This window comes from Cyrtonyx montezumae, unplaced genomic scaffold (genome assembly GCF_038088225.1).
Source record: "Cyrtonyx montezumae isolate F1298 unplaced genomic scaffold, pur_monq_1.0 scaffold_16, whole genome shotgun sequence".
Taxonomy (NCBI): Eukaryota; Metazoa; Chordata; class Aves; order Galliformes; family Odontophoridae; genus Cyrtonyx; species Cyrtonyx montezumae.
This window is the reverse complement of record NW_027071892.1, coordinates 5730520-5749210: the sequence shown is the minus strand read 5'-3', so window position 1 is coordinate 5749210 and position 18691 is coordinate 5730520. Positions and strand designations below refer to the sequence as shown.

General features: G+C 62.8%; 4 protein-coding genes across 5 annotated transcripts; 2 read left to right on the top strand and 2 right to left on the bottom strand.

Moving 5' to 3' along the window:
- The first annotated feature begins 2001 nt into the window (after positions 1-2001).
- WDR24 (WD repeat domain 24) lies at positions 2002-7598 on the top strand. 2 transcript variants are annotated; one of them, XM_065732461.1, is made up of 10 exons: positions 2002-2042; positions 2479-3151; positions 3424-3601; positions 4008-4683; positions 4913-5028; positions 5945-6066; positions 6279-6383; positions 6474-6808; positions 7007-7191; positions 7276-7598. In XM_065732461.1, the coding sequence occupies exons 2-10, from the start codon at positions 2671-2673 to the stop codon at positions 7442-7444; spliced, it is 2367 nt and encodes a 788-aa protein (XP_065588533.1). In that variant the 5' UTR covers positions 2002-2042; positions 2479-2670; the 3' UTR covers positions 7445-7598. The 2 variants fall into 2 exon arrangements, with proteins under 2 accessions (XP_065588533.1, XP_065588532.1); XM_065732460.1 differs by having other exon boundaries at positions 6471-6808.
- Positions 7599-7770: 172 nt separating this feature from the next.
- Positions 7771-9486, top strand: JMJD8 (jumonji domain containing 8). Its single transcript, XM_065732503.1, has 9 exons — positions 7771-7853; positions 7967-8050; positions 8145-8193; positions 8283-8379; positions 8457-8525; positions 8605-8724; positions 8794-8861; positions 8950-9084; positions 9203-9486. The coding sequence occupies exons 1-9, from the start codon at positions 7771-7773 to the stop codon at positions 9281-9283; spliced, it is 786 nt and encodes a 261-aa protein (XP_065588575.1). The 3' UTR covers positions 9284-9486.
- Positions 9487-10694: 1208 nt separating this feature from the next.
- Positions 10695-13499, bottom strand: STUB1 (STIP1 homology and U-box containing protein 1). Its single transcript, XM_065732489.1, has 7 exons — positions 13279-13499; positions 12467-12665; positions 12220-12385; positions 11911-12001; positions 11298-11354; positions 10979-11095; positions 10695-10820 (listed from the first exon to the last, which is right to left on the bottom strand). The coding sequence occupies exons 1-7, from the start codon at positions 13465-13467 to the stop codon at positions 10695-10697; spliced, it is 945 nt and encodes a 314-aa protein (XP_065588561.1). The 5' UTR covers positions 13468-13499.
- Positions 13500-14213: 714 nt separating this feature from the next.
- On the bottom strand, positions 14214-18546 carry RHBDL1 (rhomboid like 1). The gene is made up of 8 exons (XM_065732485.1): positions 18491-18546; positions 16821-16979; positions 16258-16482; positions 15769-15917; positions 15583-15695; positions 15409-15509; positions 14758-14818; positions 14214-14672 (listed from the first exon to the last, which is right to left on the bottom strand). Exons 1-8 carry the CDS (start codon positions 18527-18529, stop codon positions 14401-14403), a joined length of 1119 nt encoding a protein of 372 aa, XP_065588557.1. The 5' UTR covers positions 18530-18546; the 3' UTR covers positions 14214-14400.
- Between the last annotated feature and the right edge of the window lie 145 nt (positions 18547-18691).

The window sequence follows — 18691 nt, the reverse complement described above, 5'->3', positions numbered from 1 at the left end:
CGGATGCCAGCACCCCCCTTCTTGCCCCTGCCTCACAACCACTGAGGGGCCTGGGCCCGGCAAGAGGAGATCCCTGCTTTTTGGCACCCATGGGTGCTGCACAGACAGGAGCCTGGGACCCCCTGCACAGAGCCCTGGGCACCCCCGGATGGGAGAAACGAGCCGAGCCCCCCCCGTGCTGTGCGTCCCCCCTCGCCCGTCCATAGGATGCTTTCCTCCACCCTCGCATGCTCGCTTGCTTCAGTCTCGTGGCACAGCAGGGGGGACAGTGACAAGTGGCACCTGCCACCCTGCTGCCATCCAGCCCCTCCACACAGCTCTCCCAGTTGGGCTGTGGTCTGCTTCCCCCCCACCACCCTCCAAACATTACTGTGCCCCATTTCCACTGGGGGCACTGTGGGGCAACTTGTCCCCTCTCTGCCAGGGGCCGTCACCCCTTTACTGCCTGGGGAACGTGGGGGGATGTGGTGCCACTGTCATTGTGGCCACTCTATGTCCAGCGGTGACTCGTCCAGCTGGGATGGGTCCCACTGTCCCCATGGGGCTGGGGGTCCGGCCCTGTGCCCCACTGCGGCTCGCAGGTGGCACGGGGACAGCGGGGACGCCGAGTGAAGACGGGAGGACATCACCTCGGGATGCGACGCCGCTTCTTCCAGACCTAAAGCCATCGCCCAGGTGCCACCAATCTGCCCCACCGCAGGGCCCAGCCGGCACCTCGGGGTACCCCACGTGTTGGGGGCTGGGGGCTGAGCTGGCACGGGGCACGGGCACAGACACGGGCACGGACACGGACACGCTTTCGGGTTGTTTTGCCTTTGTAACGGCCGGGAAGGAACTGCTGCACCACCCGCCGCCTCCGCTGGCTCCTTTGTCCAAAACGCCCATCTCTGGTCCCAAAACTGCCCGAGGTTCCGGCCTTGAAAGGGGGTTGGGGTGCGCCAGGTCAGGGTGGCACCCCTAAAACTGCTGGCATGTCACTATGGGAAGCGGGTGCTGGGCACACAAGGGGGGGGTCAGGTGGGAACACGTGCAGGGACTACTCCTCACAGGAATGGGGTGTGTGGGGGCAGCCCCCAAAGGAAGATGGAAGTGGGGAGCAAAGCCACAGGTGAGTTAGGAGTGCGGTCTGGGAGTGCCCTGGGCTGGGGGTGCCAGCAGAGCCGGTCCCACATCAGCACCCCCTGCAGTGCACCCTCTCAGTGTGCCCCATCCTCCCACAAACCCACCTCCTATTCATCCCATCCTAAGGCACAGTGCACCCCCACATCCCCATACCCCAGTTCCTCCCTGTCTCCAGTGCAGCCCTATATCCTTCATCTCCCCAAACCTCTCGGTGCACCACTATATTCCCCACGTATGCCAAAGCTGCAGTGAGCTGCCGTATCCCCAGTGCCTCCCCATGTCCCCCAGCCCACCTCCCATACCTTCCCATAACCCCATATCCCCTGTGCACCCTCGTGAACCCCCACATTCCCCTGCCCGTGTCACCCATATCCCCCAGTGCACCCCCAGCTCTCTCCACGCTTCCCACATCCCCAGCTCCGAATCCACCCCCCTATAGGCTCCATATCCCCCCAGCGCACCCCCATATCCCGCACCGCACATCCCGGAGCCGTCCATAACCCCCGGCGTACCCTACACCCCAATGCCCCTCATCTCCCCCCCACGTGCCTCCATACTCCCTCAAACCTCCAGAGCCCCCCCGCAATTCCTACGTCTCCCCGCGACCCCCAGCACATTCTCACAACCCACCATAGCTCCCGTATCCCCCAGCGCACCCCCATCCCCGCACCGTGACCCCATTCCGCGCTGCACCCCAACGCATCCCGCCCGCCGCGCTCCGCCGCGTTCCGCCGCGTTGTGGGCGTGGCCTTGCTTTTTTTGAGGGCGCGGTTTTGGATATATGGGCGTGGTCTAATGCTGGACACGCCCCCTCCCCACGACGGTGGCGGAAGGAGGGGCGGGGTTTAGCGGAAGTGGGCGTGGCGAAGGCCGGCGGGTGCTGCGGGGCCCGTGCTGCCGGCGGGGCTGGGGGGGCTGCGGTACGTAGGGCGATGGGAGGCTCTGAGAGGGGGTCCGCAGTGCGTGGAGGGTGACAGCGGGCCCGACAGCGTCCTGAGGGGGGAGCTGCGGGTCAGGAGTGGGTCCTGAGGATCCTGTGGGGTGGGAGCAGGCCCTGGCGCGGCCCTGGGACTCGGAGGGGGTTCGGAGGGGGATGCGGGCCTGGAGCAGGCCCTGTGGGGGCTCTGAGTGGGGTTTGAGTCACGGCGAGCCATGAGATGTGAGAATGCGGGCTCTGAGGGGCTCAGGGGGCCTGGCTGGGGGGAGAGGGGCTGAAGGGAGCTCCTCACACAGCCCCCGTGGCCCACAGCAGCCCCGGGCCCCACAGGGAGCTGTTCCCACACAGCAGGGAGCACTGGGGTGCACCCCAAGGAGTGGTCACCGAGCCTGGCATGAGCTCTGTCTCTCTCCTCACAGGTACCAAGCGAGCTTCAGCCTCTCTGCCTCCCAAGCAGTTGATGCGGCCCCAGAACACCCCGGAGCCGAGCCCACCCCTATCCAGCGCTGGCTGAGGGGACGCGGGGCGGCCGCTGGGGCTTGGATGCAGCCTGCGGGGCTGCCAGCCTCCGAGCCCGCTCCAGGAGAGGGGACCCTGCGCCGAGGACGGCCATGGAGAAGATGGCCAGGGTGAGCACGGCCCTGGGGGGCAACACCCTGACAGGGCGCACCATGTTTTGTCACCTGGACGCCCCTGCCAACGCCATCAGCGTGTGCCGCGACGCAGCTCAGGTGGTGGTGGCCGGCCGCAACATCTTCAAGATCTACTCCATCGAAGAGGAGCAGTTCGTGGAGAAGCTGAACCTCCGCGTGGGCCGCAAGCCCTCGCTGAACTTCAGCTGTGCTGATGTGGTGTGGCACCAGATGGACGAGAACCTGCTGGCCACCGCTGCCACCAATGGTGTCGTGGTCACCTGGAACCTGGGCAAGCCGTCCCGCAACAAGCAGGACCAGCTGTTCACCGAGCACAAGCGCACGGTCAACAAGGTCTGCTTCCACCCCACCGAGGTGTACATGCTGCTCAGCGGCTCCCAGGACGGCTACATGAAGTGCTTTGACCTGCGCAAGAAGGACTCTGTCAGCACCTTCTCTGGTATGAGCCCAACCTCTTGTTTGCCCCTGTGCTTGCCCAGAATGGGAGGAGGGTTGAGCGTAAGTCCTGCTGCTTGGAGCAGGCAGGGAGGGAGCCGAGAGGCTTTGGCTGCTCAGTGTAGGCTTAGCAGGGCTCGTTGGGAATGCACTGGGCCCTGCTTGGCTCTTCTCAAGGCTGAGGGGCTCTCCCAGCAGCAATGCAGCTGAGGATTTTTAGTTGTTATCACTGCTGGAGTTGTGTCCCGCTGCATCTTGACTTCTCTCCCCACTCAGGCCAGTCAGAGAGTGTGCGTGATGTGCAGTTCAGCATCCGTGACTACTTCACCTTTGCTGCCACCTTTGAGAACGGCAACGTGCAGCTGTGGGACATCCGCCGGCCCGACCGCTACGAGAGGATGTTCACGGCCCACAACGGCCCCGTGTTCTGCTGTGACTGGCACCCCGAGGACCGGTGGGTACGGAGCTGGGCCCTGCCAGCTGCTCGAGCTTAGCAGCAGGGACCCTTAGGAATGGGTTGGGGCCTTCCAGGGCAGAGCAGGCTGCTCAACCCCAGCCTCTTGAGTTTCTCTTGAGGACGGATGGAGCAGGTGGTAGGGGAAGCTGGGAGCCTGTCTGATGAGTGTGGTTTCAAAAGTGCAGGGCCTTACTCTGAGACAGGAGGGGAAGGTGCTGTCTGACCTCGTTGTTTGAGAGCAGAGGTGTTAGGTCAGTGTAAGGGAGGGTGTGATTGAGGCCCAGCTGCCTCCTGTGGTGTGGACATATCTCAGGCATGTTCTGGCACATAGGTACATCTGTGTTGTGGGCACCACCCGACCTGCTGTCCGGTGGGTCGGCATCATCCTTCTTCCTCCTCACAGGGGCTGGCTGGCAACAGGTGGCCGGGATAAGATGGTGAAGGTCTGGGATATGAACACCACACGGGCAAAGGAGATCTACTGCGTGCAGACCATCGCCTCCGTGGCCCGGGTGAAGTGGCGGCCGGAGTGCAAGCACCACATTGCCACCTGCTCCATGATGGTGGACCACAACATCTATGTCTGGGACGTGCGGCGGCCCTTCATCCCCTCCGCCATGTTCGAGGAGCACAAGGACGTCACCACGGGCATCGTGTGGCGTCACCTCCACGACCCCTACTTCCTCCTATCCGGCTCCAAGGACAGCACCCTCTACCAGCACATCTTCAAGGATGCCAGCCAGCCCATCGACCGAGCCAACCCCGAGGGGCTGTGCTACAGCCTGTACGGAGACCTGGCCTTTGCGGCCAAGGAAAGTCTCATCTCCTCCGACTCCAACCGCAAGCCCTACATTGGGGACCGCCGCCATCCCATCTTTTTCAAGCGCAAGCTGGACCCCACAGAACAGTTTGAGTACATCTCCTCCTCCAGCGCCCTCAGCGTCTTCGAGACGGACGTGGAGAGCGGCAGCATGGACTGGTTCGTGCACACTGCCAAGCAGTACGCGCTGGCTGGCAGACCCCTGGCTGAGCTCTGTGACCACAATGCCAAGGTGGCCAAGGGCTTGGACCGCAACCAGGTGAGCATGCGTGGAGGCCCAGGCTCTGCTCTTGGGTCCCTCTGTTCTTTCTCTGCTCTGCAGCTGTCCTCGGAAGGTTTCACTCAGCCCAGGCACAGATCTGTAGTTCCGTTGCCTATAGCAAGCACGGGTTTCCTTCTGTGCCTTCTTAGCTTGGTAGATTGACAGGTGATGGGAGTCGGGGGCTGCTTTTTAAGAGGTGAAATCTGAATGTGGCTGTCACACACAGGTGGCTCAAACGTGGACGATGCTCCGGATCATCTACTCCAGCCTCAGCACCGTGTCATCCACCAACCTCAATCACAGCATGGGGAAAGGCAGCACCGCCCTCCCGCTCATGAACAGGTAAGGGAGCAGCACCACGAGCAGCAGAGCAGAGCCCCAGCCTCAGGCTGCTATGTAAGATGGTGTCATCACACTGTGTAGGTGTGAGAAGACAATGGTCAGCCTGACCTCGAGGCGTGTGGGCTACTGCTGTTGTTTCCTCCCTCTGAATCAGGGTATGAAGCTGACTGTGTTAGGGTTTAGGGATGCAGAACCCTCTCCATCTTGCTGCAGCCAGAGAGGTCTCCCTCTTTTGAAGGGAGAGGACAGCTCCTCTGTCAGTATTTCATGGGGTTTGGAATCTCATTGCTTGCTGATGAAGCAGGAAAACTTGTTTTTCCTCTTCCGAATGACATATGAAAGCAGGGAGTGAGGGTTCCTAATTAGTTCTTAGACCTTGCAGGGCTGGGCTCCCAAGATGAGCAGCAGTGTCTCCAATAACTTCAAACATTGCCCTGCCACCAGCCAAGTTCTGCAGCCAGACAGGTGGCTGTCTGCCATCACCTCAAAACCACAGGTCCAGGCTGGAAAGCACAGCACTGTGTCAGCTCCTTTCAGTTCTTTTTCTGTCCCGGTGGAGCCCACGAGCAGCGATGCATAACAAATAGAGCATCGTGCAGAGAGGCAGCTCCTATTTACCCACTTCTGAGCTGAATGTAAACATCAAGAAATGGAGTCAGGTGTCTGCTCAGCTCTGAAGTTACTTAAGGAAACCTTTGTAGGCGCCTCTGTGATGGGTGCACAGAGATGCCAGAAGGGGAGAAAGGGCTGTGCTAACAATTGCAGTGGGTTAAGATTTTTAAGTTATGAAGTGGAGACAGCTGGTTTTGCTCTCGGCAAAATTACCATGCCTTTCGTTTCACCGTTGAAACGCCAGCTGGAGACATGGAGCCAGTCTGTTTGCTGTGACTTTTAAATTAAGTGGCCTCTCTCCCAGCTTTAACCTGAAGGACATCCCCTCCGGGCTGGGCAGCGAGTCGAGGCTGGATCGCAGCAAAGGAGAAAGCCGCACGGAAAATATCCTCATGGATTCCTCCTCCACCTTGATCAACAACGAGGGTAACGTTTATGGGGTGGGCACAGTCCAAGTCCTGGGGCTGTTCCTTAGGTGTTCACTGGTGGCACAGTCCCAGCCGTAGGTGGCTTTGATATGGGATAAAAGGGTGAATGTATCGTGTAACGGGGGTATGCTGATCCTTGGGGTTGGGGTGTGCATCCTCACGTGGCCAGGGGAGGTGGATGTGCTGATTTCTCTCTCCCTGTGCATGCAGATAATGAGGAGACAGAGGGCAGTGATGTCCCTGCAGACTACCTGCTGGGAGACGTGGAGGCAGATGAGGATGATCTGTATATGATGGACCACGAGAACCCACACGGTGAGCGAGGGCTGCTCCTGTCCTCCGACCATCCAGCTGGATGTTCACCTGCCCTCCTGTACTCATTCCCCATGGCTTTCCTTGCAGCAGAAGAGCAGGAGTACAGCCTTCCCCAGGAGGCCTTCCCCCTGCGCCACGAAATTGTGGACAACCCATCAGCCCTGGACCACCTGCAGGACAAGGCTGACTCCCCCCACGTCAGCGGCAATGAGGCCGAGACGGTTTCCCTGACACCCGTGGAGTCCTTCTCCCTCATCTCCATCTCCCACTCGCTCTATGAGAACCGCCTGCCCTCCGACTTCTTCAACCCCATCGTGCGTGACACGCTGCTCTTCTACGCCGAGCAGGGGGATGTGCAGACAGCCGTGTCTGTGCTCATCGTGCTGGGAGACCGAATCCGCAAGGAGATCGATGAGCAGACCCAGGTACCCACGGGAAACCCCTTCCTGCCCCTGGAGTGGGTGCCCTCTGCCTTTTCCTCACTGTTTTTAATCCAAGTCCCTTTGTGGAAGGCTCTTGCCAGGGCTGGCGCATCGCCTGGCTGTTGTAGGGACGGGATGGGACTCTGCCTCTGGGTGCTGGGGTTGGGATGGTGGTGCTGAGCTGTGTGCTCCCATCCCCAGGAGCACTGGTACACCTCCTACATCGACCTGCTGCAGCGCTTCCAGCTCTGGAACATCTCCAACGAGGTGATCAAGCTGAGCACGTGCCGCGCCATCAACTGCCTCAACCAAGCCTCCACCACCCTCCACATCAACTGCAGCAACTGCAAGCGACCCATGAGCAACAGGGGCTGGATCTGCGACAGGTGAGGGCAGGGGATGGAGGGGGGACCTGGAGGGTGGGGGGGCACGGTGTCAGCCTCTTTACTCACCCCTTCTCTCCGGCACAGGTGTCGGCAGTGTGCCAGCATGTGCGCCGTGTGCCACCACGTGGTGAAGGGGCTCTTTGTCTGGTGCCAGGGCTGCAGCCACGGCGGCCACCTGCAGCACATCATGAAGTGGCTGGAGACGAGCTCGCACTGCCCGGCGGGCTGCGGCCACCTCTGCGAGTACACCTGAGCCCACCGGCAGCACGGGGGCAGCAGGACCGTGGGGCTGGGGAACAGGAAGCGATGCTGGGAGGCTCCCGCTGCGGGGCTGCAGCCCTCCCAGCCCTCTCTCTGTATTTATTTTTGGGGGCGGCCATTTTGTACTGAATTAAACCCGAAGCGGAGCGCGGCTCTTCTCCTTGCTCGACGCCCTGTGGGGCCCACCTCCGGCGGGCTCAGCGGTGGCCCTTTTAAGGCGCGGAACCTTTAAGGCGTGGCCCTTTTAAGGCGCGGTCCTCGCCGCCGCCGTAGCGCGGCGCGGTGCATGCCGGGAGCTGAAGTCCCGGGGCCGCTGCTATGGCGGCAGCGAGGCGGCTGCTGGCGGTGCTCCTGCCCCTGAGCTGCGCCCGGGTGCGGCTCGCGGGCGGTGCGGGCGGCTGGTAAGGGCTGCCGGTAAGGCGGGACGATGATGATGATGATGATGATGATGATGATGATGATGATGATGATGATGGTGCTACCGGGGCCGGCACCGAGCGCGCTCCCGTTGCAGGCAGGCGGGCGATGTGCCGGAGGAGCGGCGGTGCACGGTGGAAAGGGCCGACGGTTCCGTGAGCCCCGCGCTCTTCCTGCAGCGGTACGGGCGGCTCCGGGGGGGCTCAGGGCCCGGTGTCCGCTGGGGACACCCCCTCACCGCCCCCCCTCCCCCCGGTCTCGCTGCTCTTTGCCAGGTTCGCCTTCTCCCGGCCCGTCATCCTCCGCGGGGTCACGGATAACTCGGTGAGTGCTGAGCGCCAGCTGAGCATCCGCTGGGGCGGACGGCACTGGGGTTGGTAGCAGCGGTGGCAGCAGTGCCTCGATGCCCGCAGGCTTTCCAGGCCCTCTGCACCCGCCAGAAGCTGCTGGCTGCATTTGGAGAGCGCCTGGTGCGCCTCAGCACGGCCAACACGTACTCCTACCGCAAAGGTGAGGACGCAGAGGGGGCTCTGTGCCCCCAAATCCCGCTGTCCCCGCGGCTCTCTGAGCTGTCCTCCCGCCTGCAGTGGATGTCCGCTTCCAGGAGTACGTGGAGCAGCTCCTGAAGCCGCAGGATCCCGCAGCACTGGGCAGCGGTGGGTAGTGCACAGCCCCTTCACATTCCCCCCTCCAGCACCCATCTCTGGCTGCTCCTCACGGCCCCCGCTCCCTCAGACACCCTCTATTTCTTCGGGGACAACAACTTCACCGAGTGGGGATCGCTCTTCCAGCACTACGTGCCACCACCGTTCCGCATCCCGGGCACCAGTGGAGCCTACAGCTTTGGGATTGCAGGTGGGTGCCAGGCTGGGTGCAGGGATGCGGGCAGCTCAGGGCTGGCACAGCACACGTTTCCCCCCGTAGGCTCAGGCTCCGGCGTTCCCTTCCACTGGCACGGCCCCGGTTACTCCGAGGTGATCTTTGGCAGGAAGGTGAGCGCTGCCCACGGGGTGGGAGCAGGAAATCGGGGTGCTTTAAGAGATCCCTGGTGGCTGAGCCTCCCTGCTGCTTTCCTTCCAGCGCTGGTTCCTGTACCCTCCTGATAAAACTCCCCACTTCCACCCCAACGAGACCACGCTGGCCTGGCTCCAGCACACCTACCCCAAGCTTCCGCCGGCAGAGCGCCCGCTGGAGTGCACCATCCGGCCCGGGGAGGTGAGTCCTGTGAGTCCTGCAGCATCTCTGTGCCCTCCTCACTCTGCTGTGAGGCACGGGAGAGCACGGGGCTGCCACCCCTCCCCCACCAGGCGCTCCCGCTGAGCTCTCCCTGCAGGTGCTGTATTTCCCTGACCGCTGGTGGCACGCCACGCTCAACCTGGACACCAGCGTCTTCATCTCCACCTTCCTGGGGTAGCACCGGGCACCTGAGTCCCACTGTGCCTGAGGACTGCCACCAGCATCCCTGTCTCGTCCCAGAGCATCCCATGGGCTTGGGACCGGGGTGGTGCCAACAGCTGCCCCTCGACCCCTGGTTTTGGGACCAAGCACCTGAACTGCAGTTTTTAATTGTTGTTTTTTTTTTTTTTGCACCCACTTGAATTAAACTTGACACTCTGAGGCAGTGCCACGTGTGTCACGCAACCCCTGTTGCCCAAAGCTGGCATGAGCCCCAGCCCATCCAGGCAGGGTGGGTCAGGCATGGGGGCTGCTGCTGCCCTTTGCTCTGCACTGGAACAGCCTTTGGTGGTGGCTGAACCTGCACCTCAGTGCCAGCCCTGGCCCCAAAGGCAGCCAAAGGGGATAGGAGCAAAGAGCCCCCAGGTCCCAGCCCCAATCAGTGGGCTGCTACATGTCTCCCCACCCCAGCCACACTCATTCCAGCCCCATCTCTGCTCTCCCAGACACAAAAAAGCTCAAATGCATCAGCACAAACCCCCAGGCCCCAGCTGGGGCAGGTGCCTCTCCAGCCAGGCCGTGGTCCCTGCTCTCCCCAGCCCACTGCAGGGGCTCCTGAAAGCACTCGAGTTCTTTTCACATTTATTGCTGAATGATTTTTCTTTTGTTTTAATGACATTGGCAAACTGTCTCAGAAGCCAGGCAGGCCAACCACCCAGCGACGCCGCCCCATACGCTGCAGCCTCAGTCCGATGCAGGGTTGGTGGATTTCTGCTTTGTTTTGTTGGTTTTGTTTGTTTCTCAAAAGGGATTTCATTAGAAGGAAAATGAACTTGGTCCCAGGAACCCCAACCCCTAGGGTTGGCAGGGGAGCACATACACAGGCAGCCACCCCTTCCAGCCCAGGGACAGCGGTTTCCCAGAAGCCCCACAGCAAGGCAGGAGGGGCAGAGAGAACATCTCCCACCCCAGCACATGGCTATTTACAGGAACCAGTGAGACGTGTCCCCAGAGGAGATGGAATGGGAAGAAAACCTATGTACACAGGGAGGGGATGTGGCCAGAGCAGCGCAGGGAGCACCAGCACTCACCCCAGGCAGCTCCACACCCAGCTCCTGCCATGGTGAGCGACCTTTGGAGATTGTCAGCATGGAGGGGTCCTGTCCCTTCCCTCAGAGTGATGACAATGCTGTTGGCCCTTCCTGGCTCCCCCCCCCCACACCAGCAGCCAGGGCTCCCCCAGCAGTGCACTCCTGGGGTTCTGCAGGAAGGGGAGAGGGCAATGGACCCTCACTCAGCGCTGCCTACAGGACTCTGGGCACCCAGAGCAGAGGGGACAGACAGAGAGGGAGTAAGGCATGGTGCCAGCCCAGCGCGAGCAGCCTGCAGCTGGGGAGAGCCCACGGGGGTGGGGAGGGGGGGCCCAGCCGTCAGTAATCCTCCACCCAGCCGTTCTCCGAGATGAACGCGTCGATCACCTCCTTCATGGCGAGGTTGGGGATGAGCTGGTCCTGGGTCAGGGGACTCCTCGTCACAGGATCGAAATGACCCACGCGCTGCAAGGGAGGAGGTGGCCAGGAACCGGTTACACTGCGTGCCTGGCCCCAGGCCAGCAGCACGGGGTGGGGGGTGGGGTGCAGCATCTGAGCCCAAAACTCCGTTTCTGCCAGGGGGAGGAGGCAGCAGCACAGGAGAGCTCACATCTCCGCAGTACCTGGAGGTGTTCCTCTATGTCCTTCCTGTCGTACGTGATCCCGCTGGGCGTGATGCAGGGCTCTCTCATCAGCTCAAAACTGATCTTCCCGCATAGGTAGTCAGGGATGTCTCGCTTCTGGCTCGAGAGAAGCAGAGCTGGGTTAGGAGGTGCTGGGCAAAACGCAGCAGCGAAATAACAGAGGGTTGAGAGGTGGTGGTGAGGATGCAGCCATGCAGTGCGTCAGCTCAGATAGAGGAAGATTTAAGGGACTAAAGCGGGTTTATTGCAAGCTGCCCTGGCTGGGGAGAGGGGGGAGCACATGCAGGGGTACACTCACCTTCCTTTTCTCATCCACTTGAGAGAAGAGTTCATCCATGTCTGCCAGGTACTTGTCCTGGAAAAGGAACCTTTATTGAGCGGGTGAACTGCCCCATGTCAACGAGCTGCCAGCAGGGAGAAGCCCACACTTTGTGGGTGCTCTGGGTACTTACTGACCACAGAAGAGACCAACCCCACAGCATGGGCAGGGATCTGGCCACAGGTCCAGAGCCAGATCCTTTGGTTCACAGACCCCAGCTCCCACCCTTCCCGGCCTAACTGTGTGGCAAAAATGATCCAGCTTAAAAATAACTCCTTTGTGGGGCTATTTTTATCCCGGGATTAGTCCCCTGCTCCAGGACACCACACAAACCTACAGGCAGCCATGAGCTGCTCCCATCACACAGCTGTCAAGGAATCACAGGTACACAGCTGGCAGGGCATGAGCAGCAGCACCACTGCCAGGCTGAGACAGGAGGGTGAGAGCGCAGGGGACAGGAGGATGTACAAGGGGGGATGAAAATCCTGTGGCTACAGCTCAGGTGGAGCCATGGAGGGGAGGGAGCAGCACCAGGGATGCTTCTGGGGAGCCCTGCTTCCCTCCTGCCTGCTGTCCCCCCACAGTCACTCACATGCTTGGCCTCGATGCCAGCCAGCTGAACATGGCCCCGGCTCTCATCCACATTTTCTTCTTGCTGAGCCTTCCTGCACTCAGCCAGCTCCCTATGACAGAAGCAGCAGTGAGGGCAAGGAGCAGCAGCGACAACAGGACACCACTACTGACCCAGCCCCAAGGCTCTGCACTCAGAGCTGCAACAGCCTCGTGGCACTGTGACATCCTCCCAGCAGCCATTCTCCCCGCTCCTGTCCCATCACCTCCAGCAGGATCACATCCACACCTTGAGGCTCAGTACATCAAGTGGGACGAGGGCTGCCATTACCTTTCCTTTTCGGCCATGATCAGCCTGGTCAGGTAAGAGTGCAGCTCATTCTCCTGGTTGATCCTCTTCTCCTCGATGCTGTTCCAGCGTTTCTTCTTGGCGATGCGCAGCGCGCTGGGGATGTCGTCCCCAAAATTCAGCCGCTGCTCCTTGGCGAGGTTATAGGCTGTGATGGGAGGGAGGAACAAGGCAGCTCTCAGAACCCGGCCACGCCACGGGGACGGCCCTCGCTTGGGCCGCCGCTCACCTCTCTGCAGGTTGGCGATGGCCTCGTCGTAGTTCTCCATCTCCATCTGGCACTGCCCCAGGAAGAAGTGGGCCTTGACTGACTGCCCGTCCAGCTCCAGCGCCCGCTTGCAGTCGGCCAGCGCCTTGTCGTGCTGCTGCATCTTCAGGTAGCACAGCGCCCGGTTGGTGTAGTACACGGCCACCAAAGGGTTCCGGTTCTGCGGGGCGACCACAGTCACCTCCCTGCCCACGGGGATGCCACGGGGAGCAGCCAGGGTGACAAAGGGACGGGCGTGGGATGGCAGGATGCTGTCACCCAACCTTGGAATGCCACCTCCCTGCTGAGCTGGGAGGGGACAAGTTGACAGCTGCAGACCCGTGGGGAGGTGTTGGGGGGCAACTTCAGGGTGGGGGGATTTGTCCCACAGCCTTACCCCAGCTATAAGGGGCTGGCCTGAGGACACTGATGGGGACAGGACCCTGGGCAGGGGGACACTGGGCTAACGACAGGGCCCTGAGAATAGGGACATCTGGGTGGGAAGAGGGCTTGGAGGAAGGAATACTGGGGGGGGGGAGGGGCAGGGTCCTGGGCAGGGGGACACCAGGTAACGACAAGGCCCTGAGAATGGAGACACCTAGGAGGGGACAGGACCCTGGCAGAGACAGAGGAGGGGAGACGATGGGGTCTTGGGAGGGGGACACGGGAAGGGGAAGGGGGCGGAACACCGCTGCGGCGGACACGGCCCTGAATAGCGAGGCACAGGGCGTTCGGGAGCAGGGGGACTGGATGGGGGGTGGAGGCGGGGAGGCCCAGGCCCGGGAGACACTCACGATGGCGCGGCCATAGGCGGCAGCGGCCTCGGGGTACTTGCGGCCGCCGAAGAGCCGGTTGCCCTGCTCCTTGTGCTCCTGCGCGCTGTGGCTCTTCTCGGGGCTGCCTCCCCCCGCTCCCGGCCCCGCGGCCCCCGGCCCGGCCGCGCCGCCGCCGCCCTCCCGCTCCCGTTCCTCCTTCCCCTTCATGGCCCGGCCCGACCCGGCCGCTCGGGGCCGGCAGCTCCGCCGCCTCCGGCCGCGCACTGCGACAGCGCCGCCCCGCCCCTTCACTTCCGGGGCGGGGCTTCCCGTGGGGGAGGGACACTAATGAAATGTGGGCGTGGTTAAGGTGGGTGTGTTGCTCGCTGTAGGCGTGGACAAATTGTTTGTGGGCGTGGCCAACTGGTGATTGTCTTCCTCTTAATGGGGCGTGGTCTACGCATTGTGGGCGGGGGAAGGGGCGTGGCTTGCTCTGTCCCCGCCGGCGCTCTGCCCCCCGCCCGTCCCCGTTTTCCGCCCCAGTAACCCCCTCCCCGGGTTCCCTCCTTCTCGCATGAGCGCTGCTCTAATTAACTCAGTGGGCGATCCTTAATTAACCCCGAATTAATAAACCCTCACCCCCAAAGCACCCCCAGGGAGGGGCCGTGTGCAAAATATTTATTTCTACTCCAAAAAAAGGGAGGGGAGAGGGCAGCACCCCCCCACCCCCACCCCAAAACAGTTTTCTTAGGGGGCACCGACAGCAGCGCGGGGCCGGAGGGACACTGCGGGCTCCGTCCCCTCCCCCCCCCCCCCCTCCCCTTCCGCGGACGGTTCTTTTGGCATAGAAAAATAAATAGCTCCGCGTCGGGCCCTGCTATTCCCGGGGGGAGGGGGCAGATCTTCGGGGTCCCCCCCGGGGCGGGGATCTCGGGAGGGGACTGCGGGAGCCATTCCCAGGGTGGGGCTCTGTGCTGACGGGGCTGAAGCATCCTTCACACGGGGGATGGGGGGCTCACGGAGGGGTCCAGCGCGGTCGCTTAGCACCGAGGGGGCTGCGTGTCCCCATGTGCCGCGCGGGGACCCCCCCCCCCTCCGCCGGGCCTTTGGCCATCGCTAGAAAAAGGGCATCTATAGGGCGGGCGTGGGGGGGGGTTTTCCTTAGGGCGGGGGGGGGATCTGTGCCCCCAGGAGGTCGTAGGCGAAGATGTTCCAGAAGACGGCGAAGAGCAGGAAGGTGCCGTAAGACAGCAGCACCACCCACCAGCCGCACTGGTCCCGCAGGCTCTCCTCGTAGCTGCGCAGGATGGTCAGCCCCATGCTGATGCCCACGATGGCCCCCGCCAGGTGTGCCATGAAGCTGGGCTGCGGGCCCGAGGCGGGCAGCGGCGGCGAGAAGCGGAGCCACACGGCGCGCCCCACCTCCGAGCTCACTGCGGGACAGCGGCGGTGGCATCGGGGTCCCCCCCCCCCCCGCGCCGCTGACCCCAACCCCGTCCCCGTTGTCCCCGTACTCACTGCACACCAGCGCCAGCACCATGCGCAGCAGCTTGTAGGGGCAGCGCATCCCGGCCCAGTTCTGAGGGCGGACGGATGAGTGGGTGGGTATGGGGCACCCCACAGAGCTGTGCCCTGCCCCCACAGAGTGCCCTGCTTGCCAGCCGTGCCATCCCCTTGATGCCAAACCATGCTCTCACCGCAATGATCTTAACCCCGTGATCCCTATTCCGTGTAGACCACCCTACAGTCTCAGCCCAGGTGCCCACCCCGTGTTGTTCACCCCACACAATTTCATCCCATGATGCCCATGGTGACCACCTTAACGTCTTGCACCGTGATGCCCACACTATGATATAACCATCTCGCACCGTGATGCCCAGTGCACGATGCCCACCCTACAATTTCATCCCGTGGAACCATCCATATCTCATCAACCCCGTGGTGCTGTCCCACCCATGACACCCACCCCACGATCTCACACAACCACGCCCACCCCATGCTGCCCACCCCCCTCTGTCCACCCTGCAGCCTCACTCCACGGTGCCTACCAAATGATGCCCACCCCACCATTCCCATCCCACCCCGTGCTGCCCACCCCACAATCTTACACTGAAACTCCCAACGCCCAACCCCACGGTGCCCACCCAGGGAGGTGCCCCCGCTGCTGACCATGACGACGTTGGCGAGATGTGCTGAGCAGAGTGCATACACCCCCCCTGAGCCGCCAACCAGAGGTGCCCGCATGTCCGTGATGGAGACGGTGAGCGATCCTGCCACACGTCCCCCCATTAATTGGGGACACGGGGACAGCAGGGACGGGGATGGGGACAGGCACGCGCCCACCTGCAAGGACGCCGGCCAGGTAGAGGAAGCTGATGCGCAGGATGCCGTGCACCATCTCCAGGGGCACCCCGATCATCAGCTGAAGGAGGGCATTGAACCCCAGCTGCTCCAGCCTGTGGGGGACACCAGAAGGGGATGTGTGGGAGGGGTTGGGCTGGAGGAACCCCGCTGAGAGCAGGGACTCACCCCACGTGCATGAACATGTAGGTGAGGAAGCGCCAGGCACGGGCACGGTGCCCGGGGTGGTAGACTAGAGGGCTCTTCATGTACTCTGGGTGGTAGGTCTGCAGCACCCACTTGTTCAGCCGGGCCCCATAGCACAGGAACACGATGATCTGTGGGAAAGTACAGGATTGTTGCTCCCCAGCACTGCAGGGACACCCCCATTCTGCTTGGGGACATCACCACAGGGCACATCCCTCCCATTTGCCCTGTGTTTGAGCACCCTGTGGGCATGGGCACATCGCAGCCAGGGTCACCCATTCCATCTGTCCTGGAGATGAGCCCCTGCTCCCCTCCTCCCCTGTGGGGTTGGGGACATCGCACATGGGGTCATCTGTCCCTTCCACCACGGGTCTGAAACCCCACAGGGACCATAGCATCACATTTGGGATCACCCAACCCTCTCTAGGTCTAAGCCCCTGTGGGCACCACACACCAGCCGAGTTCAAGCACCTGGGTGAGGGTGACAGCTGCCATGAAGACAGGTGGGGGGCACGTGCGGTGCTGGTAGAAGTACCAGCGCCGGTCCATCTCACAGGGCAGGATTTCGTAGGCCACATAACGAACGAAACGCTTGTAGATGCCCAGCCCGGTCTCATCGAGGAGCCCATCCCGGGGCAGGGCTCGCTGCCCGTTGGCGATGGCGCGTTTGAAGCTGCTCGAGCGCTTGCTGCTGATCTGCAGAGAGAGCCCATGGCCACCGCCGCCACCACCAGCTGCGGGTACCCAGTCCCGGCTTGCACCAGAGGGTGCCAATCCCATCCCATCCCATCCCACCTCATCCCCTTCCACCCAATCCACCCCATCCCACCTCATCCCCTTCCACCCAATCCACCCCATCCCATCCCATCCCATCCCATCCCATCCCATCCCATCCCATCCCATCCCATCCCATCCCATCCCATCCCATCCCGTCCCGTCCCGTCCTGTCCCATCCCATCCCATCCCATCCCGTCCCATCCCATCCCACCCCAGGCAGAGTGGCACTCCCATCACCGTGTCACCCCGGCACTGACCAGGTCTACCAGTTCCTGATAGCAGACCTGCCCCTCGTCATTGCCCTGTGCCAAGGCCACCAGCATGTCCAGCTTGGCAGGGTCCAGGGGCAGCTCATGGCTGTGCACAAGGCTGGCAAATGTCTCCACGCCAATGAAACCGGTGTTCTCAGGGTCGAGCTGCAGGGAGAACAGCATGGGCATGGGGCAAGCTGCATCCCAGCACGGGAACCTTCATCTCTAAGCAGTTGGGAGCCCCAGATCGCTGCCACCCCACACCCTGTGCCGTGCCACTCACAGATCTGTGCCATCCCCACGGCGAGCCACGCAGCCACCACTCTCCCACTCAGTTTTTCCCCGCCGCCAGCAGCCTGCCAGCCAGGAAGCCATGAAGCCAAACACACGCACGGAGCTGGCACAGCCTCCTGCTCCTCCTCCTCCTCCTCCTCCTCCCCCCGAACAGCTCCTGTGCACCTGCATCTCCCGGCTCCACAGCACCTGTGCTGGGGTAACCCACACCAACTGCACACCCCTTGTCCAGTGGATACCCCATGCAGCCGGGCACCCAGTGACCAACAGGTACTCCACACCATGGGGCACCCCACATGGGTGCCCCATACCCCATCTCCATTGGGTGCAGAGTGGGAGCACAGGGTTGGGTGCAGAGGTCTGTGTAGGGTTGAATGCAGGTTTGAGGCACAGGGTTGGGTGTAGGGTTTGGGTGTAGGGTTGGGTGCAGCGTCAAGCATAGGATTGGGTGTAGGGTTGAGGAACAGGGTTGGTAGCAGGGTTGGGTGTAGACTTGAATGTGCAGGGTTGGGTGCAGGGTTGGGTGTAGGGTTGGGTGCAGGGTGGGTTGTAGGGCTGAGGTGCAGGGTTGGGTGTAGTGATGAGGAGCAGCGTTGGGTGTAGGGTTGGGGTGCAGGGTTGCATGCAGGATGTGCACAGCATCACAACAGCCACCAATGCACAGAACCGGGGAACACCAGGTACCCCCTGTCCCCCCACCACACGCATGCCATGTGCTGTGCCACACCAGGACCCAACACACATCTCATGTGCTGAGCTCTGGCAGCCACTGATGCTTTGGGGGCATCTCCCTGCACACAACGCCCAGGGGGACCCCACCGAGGAGCCGCTCCGTGCAGAAGGGCTGAGGGGCACCGGCATGACCCCAGCACCGCAGTGCCCAGCGGGGAGGGGGGGACTCGCCCAAGGTCACGGAGGCAGCCGAGGGGGGAGAGGGGCACCGCGAACCCCACGATGAATCCGACCCCCCCCCTCAGCTCGTGGCGATGCTGCCGGCTGTGCTCGGGGTGGGTCGGGACGCACCGCCGGTGCCGCCGGGAGGTGCCGGGATGCGGGGCCGGGGCGAACCGAGCGGTACCGCGGCGGGGCCGGATCCTGCCCTGCGCTACGCAGCAACGCTGCTCCCGCAATCAGGTCACGGGGCTCCGAGCCCGCAGCGGGGCTGTCGGGGCTGGGTGGGGGGCGGGGGGAAAGGTCCGTCTTACACCCCCTGCGCTCGGCACCCCCCCGTCCTTCAAGGAGCCCGGGGAAGGCCACAAGTGAGCTGAGCTGCGCGGCCTCAGCAGCACCACGCGCGCGCGGATTCGGGGCACGGGGCACGATGCTCCCCTCTTCCGGGAGCCCCCACTCCTCCCCGCAGCCTTCCTCCCCCCGGTTCTCACCTGCTCCTGGATGAGCTGCAGCAGGGAGCTCCTGTCCATGCACCCGGCGGGCACCGGGCTCCGCCGCTCCCCCGCGCCCGGGGCCGGCGAGCCGGGCAGGGGAGCGGAGCGGGCGGCGGGAGCGGCGGGGGGGACGGCTCTCCCCGCCAGCCCCGCGTTGCTCCGGGCCCGGCAGCGAGCTGCGTGAGCCGGGAGCCGCCG

Coding starts and splice junctions, on each gene's coding strand:
- WDR24 (XM_065732460.1), top strand. CDS start 2,671: ATGGAGAAGATGGCCAGGGTGAGCACGGCCCTGGGGGGCAACACCCTG. Junction 3,152..3,423: donor CTCTGTCAGCACCTTCTCTG/GTATGAGCCCAA, acceptor CTCCCCACTCAG/GCCAGTCAGAGAGTGTGCGT. Junction 4,684..4,912: donor AGGGCTTGGACCGCAACCAG/GTGAGCATGCGT, acceptor TGTCACACACAG/GTGGCTCAAACGTGGACGAT.
- JMJD8 (XM_065732503.1), top strand. CDS start 7,771: ATGGCGGCAGCGAGGCGGCTGCTGGCGGTGCTCCTGCCCCTGAGCTGC. Junction 8,194..8,282: donor GCGGGGTCACGGATAACTCG/GTGAGTGCTGAG, acceptor CGATGCCCGCAG/GCTTTCCAGGCCCTCTGCAC. Junction 9,085..9,202: donor GCACCATCCGGCCCGGGGAG/GTGAGTCCTGTG, acceptor CTCTCCCTGCAG/GTGCTGTATTTCCCTGACCG.
- STUB1 (XM_065732489.1), bottom strand. CDS start 13,467: ATGAAGGGGAAGGAGGAACGGGAGCGGGAGGGCGGCGGCGGCGCGGCC. Junction 12,002..12,219: donor ATCATGGCCGAAAAGGAAAG/GTAATGGCAGCC, acceptor CTTCTGTCATAG/GGAGCTGGCTGAGTGCAGGA. Junction 11,355..11,910: donor CTGGCATCGAGGCCAAGCAT/GTGAGTGACTGT, acceptor TTCCTTTTCCAG/GACAAGTACCTGGCAGACAT.
- RHBDL1 (XM_065732485.1), bottom strand. CDS start 18,529: ATGGACAGGAGCTCCCTGCTGCAGCTCATCCAGGAGCAG. Junction 15,696..15,768: donor TACATGTTCATGCACGTGGG/GTGAGTCCCTGC, acceptor TGTCCCCCACAG/GCTGGAGCAGCTGGGGTTCA. Junction 14,673..14,757: donor GGTGCTGGCGCTGGTGTGCA/GTGAGTACGGGG, acceptor GCTGTCCCGCAG/TGAGCTCGGAGGTGGGGCGC.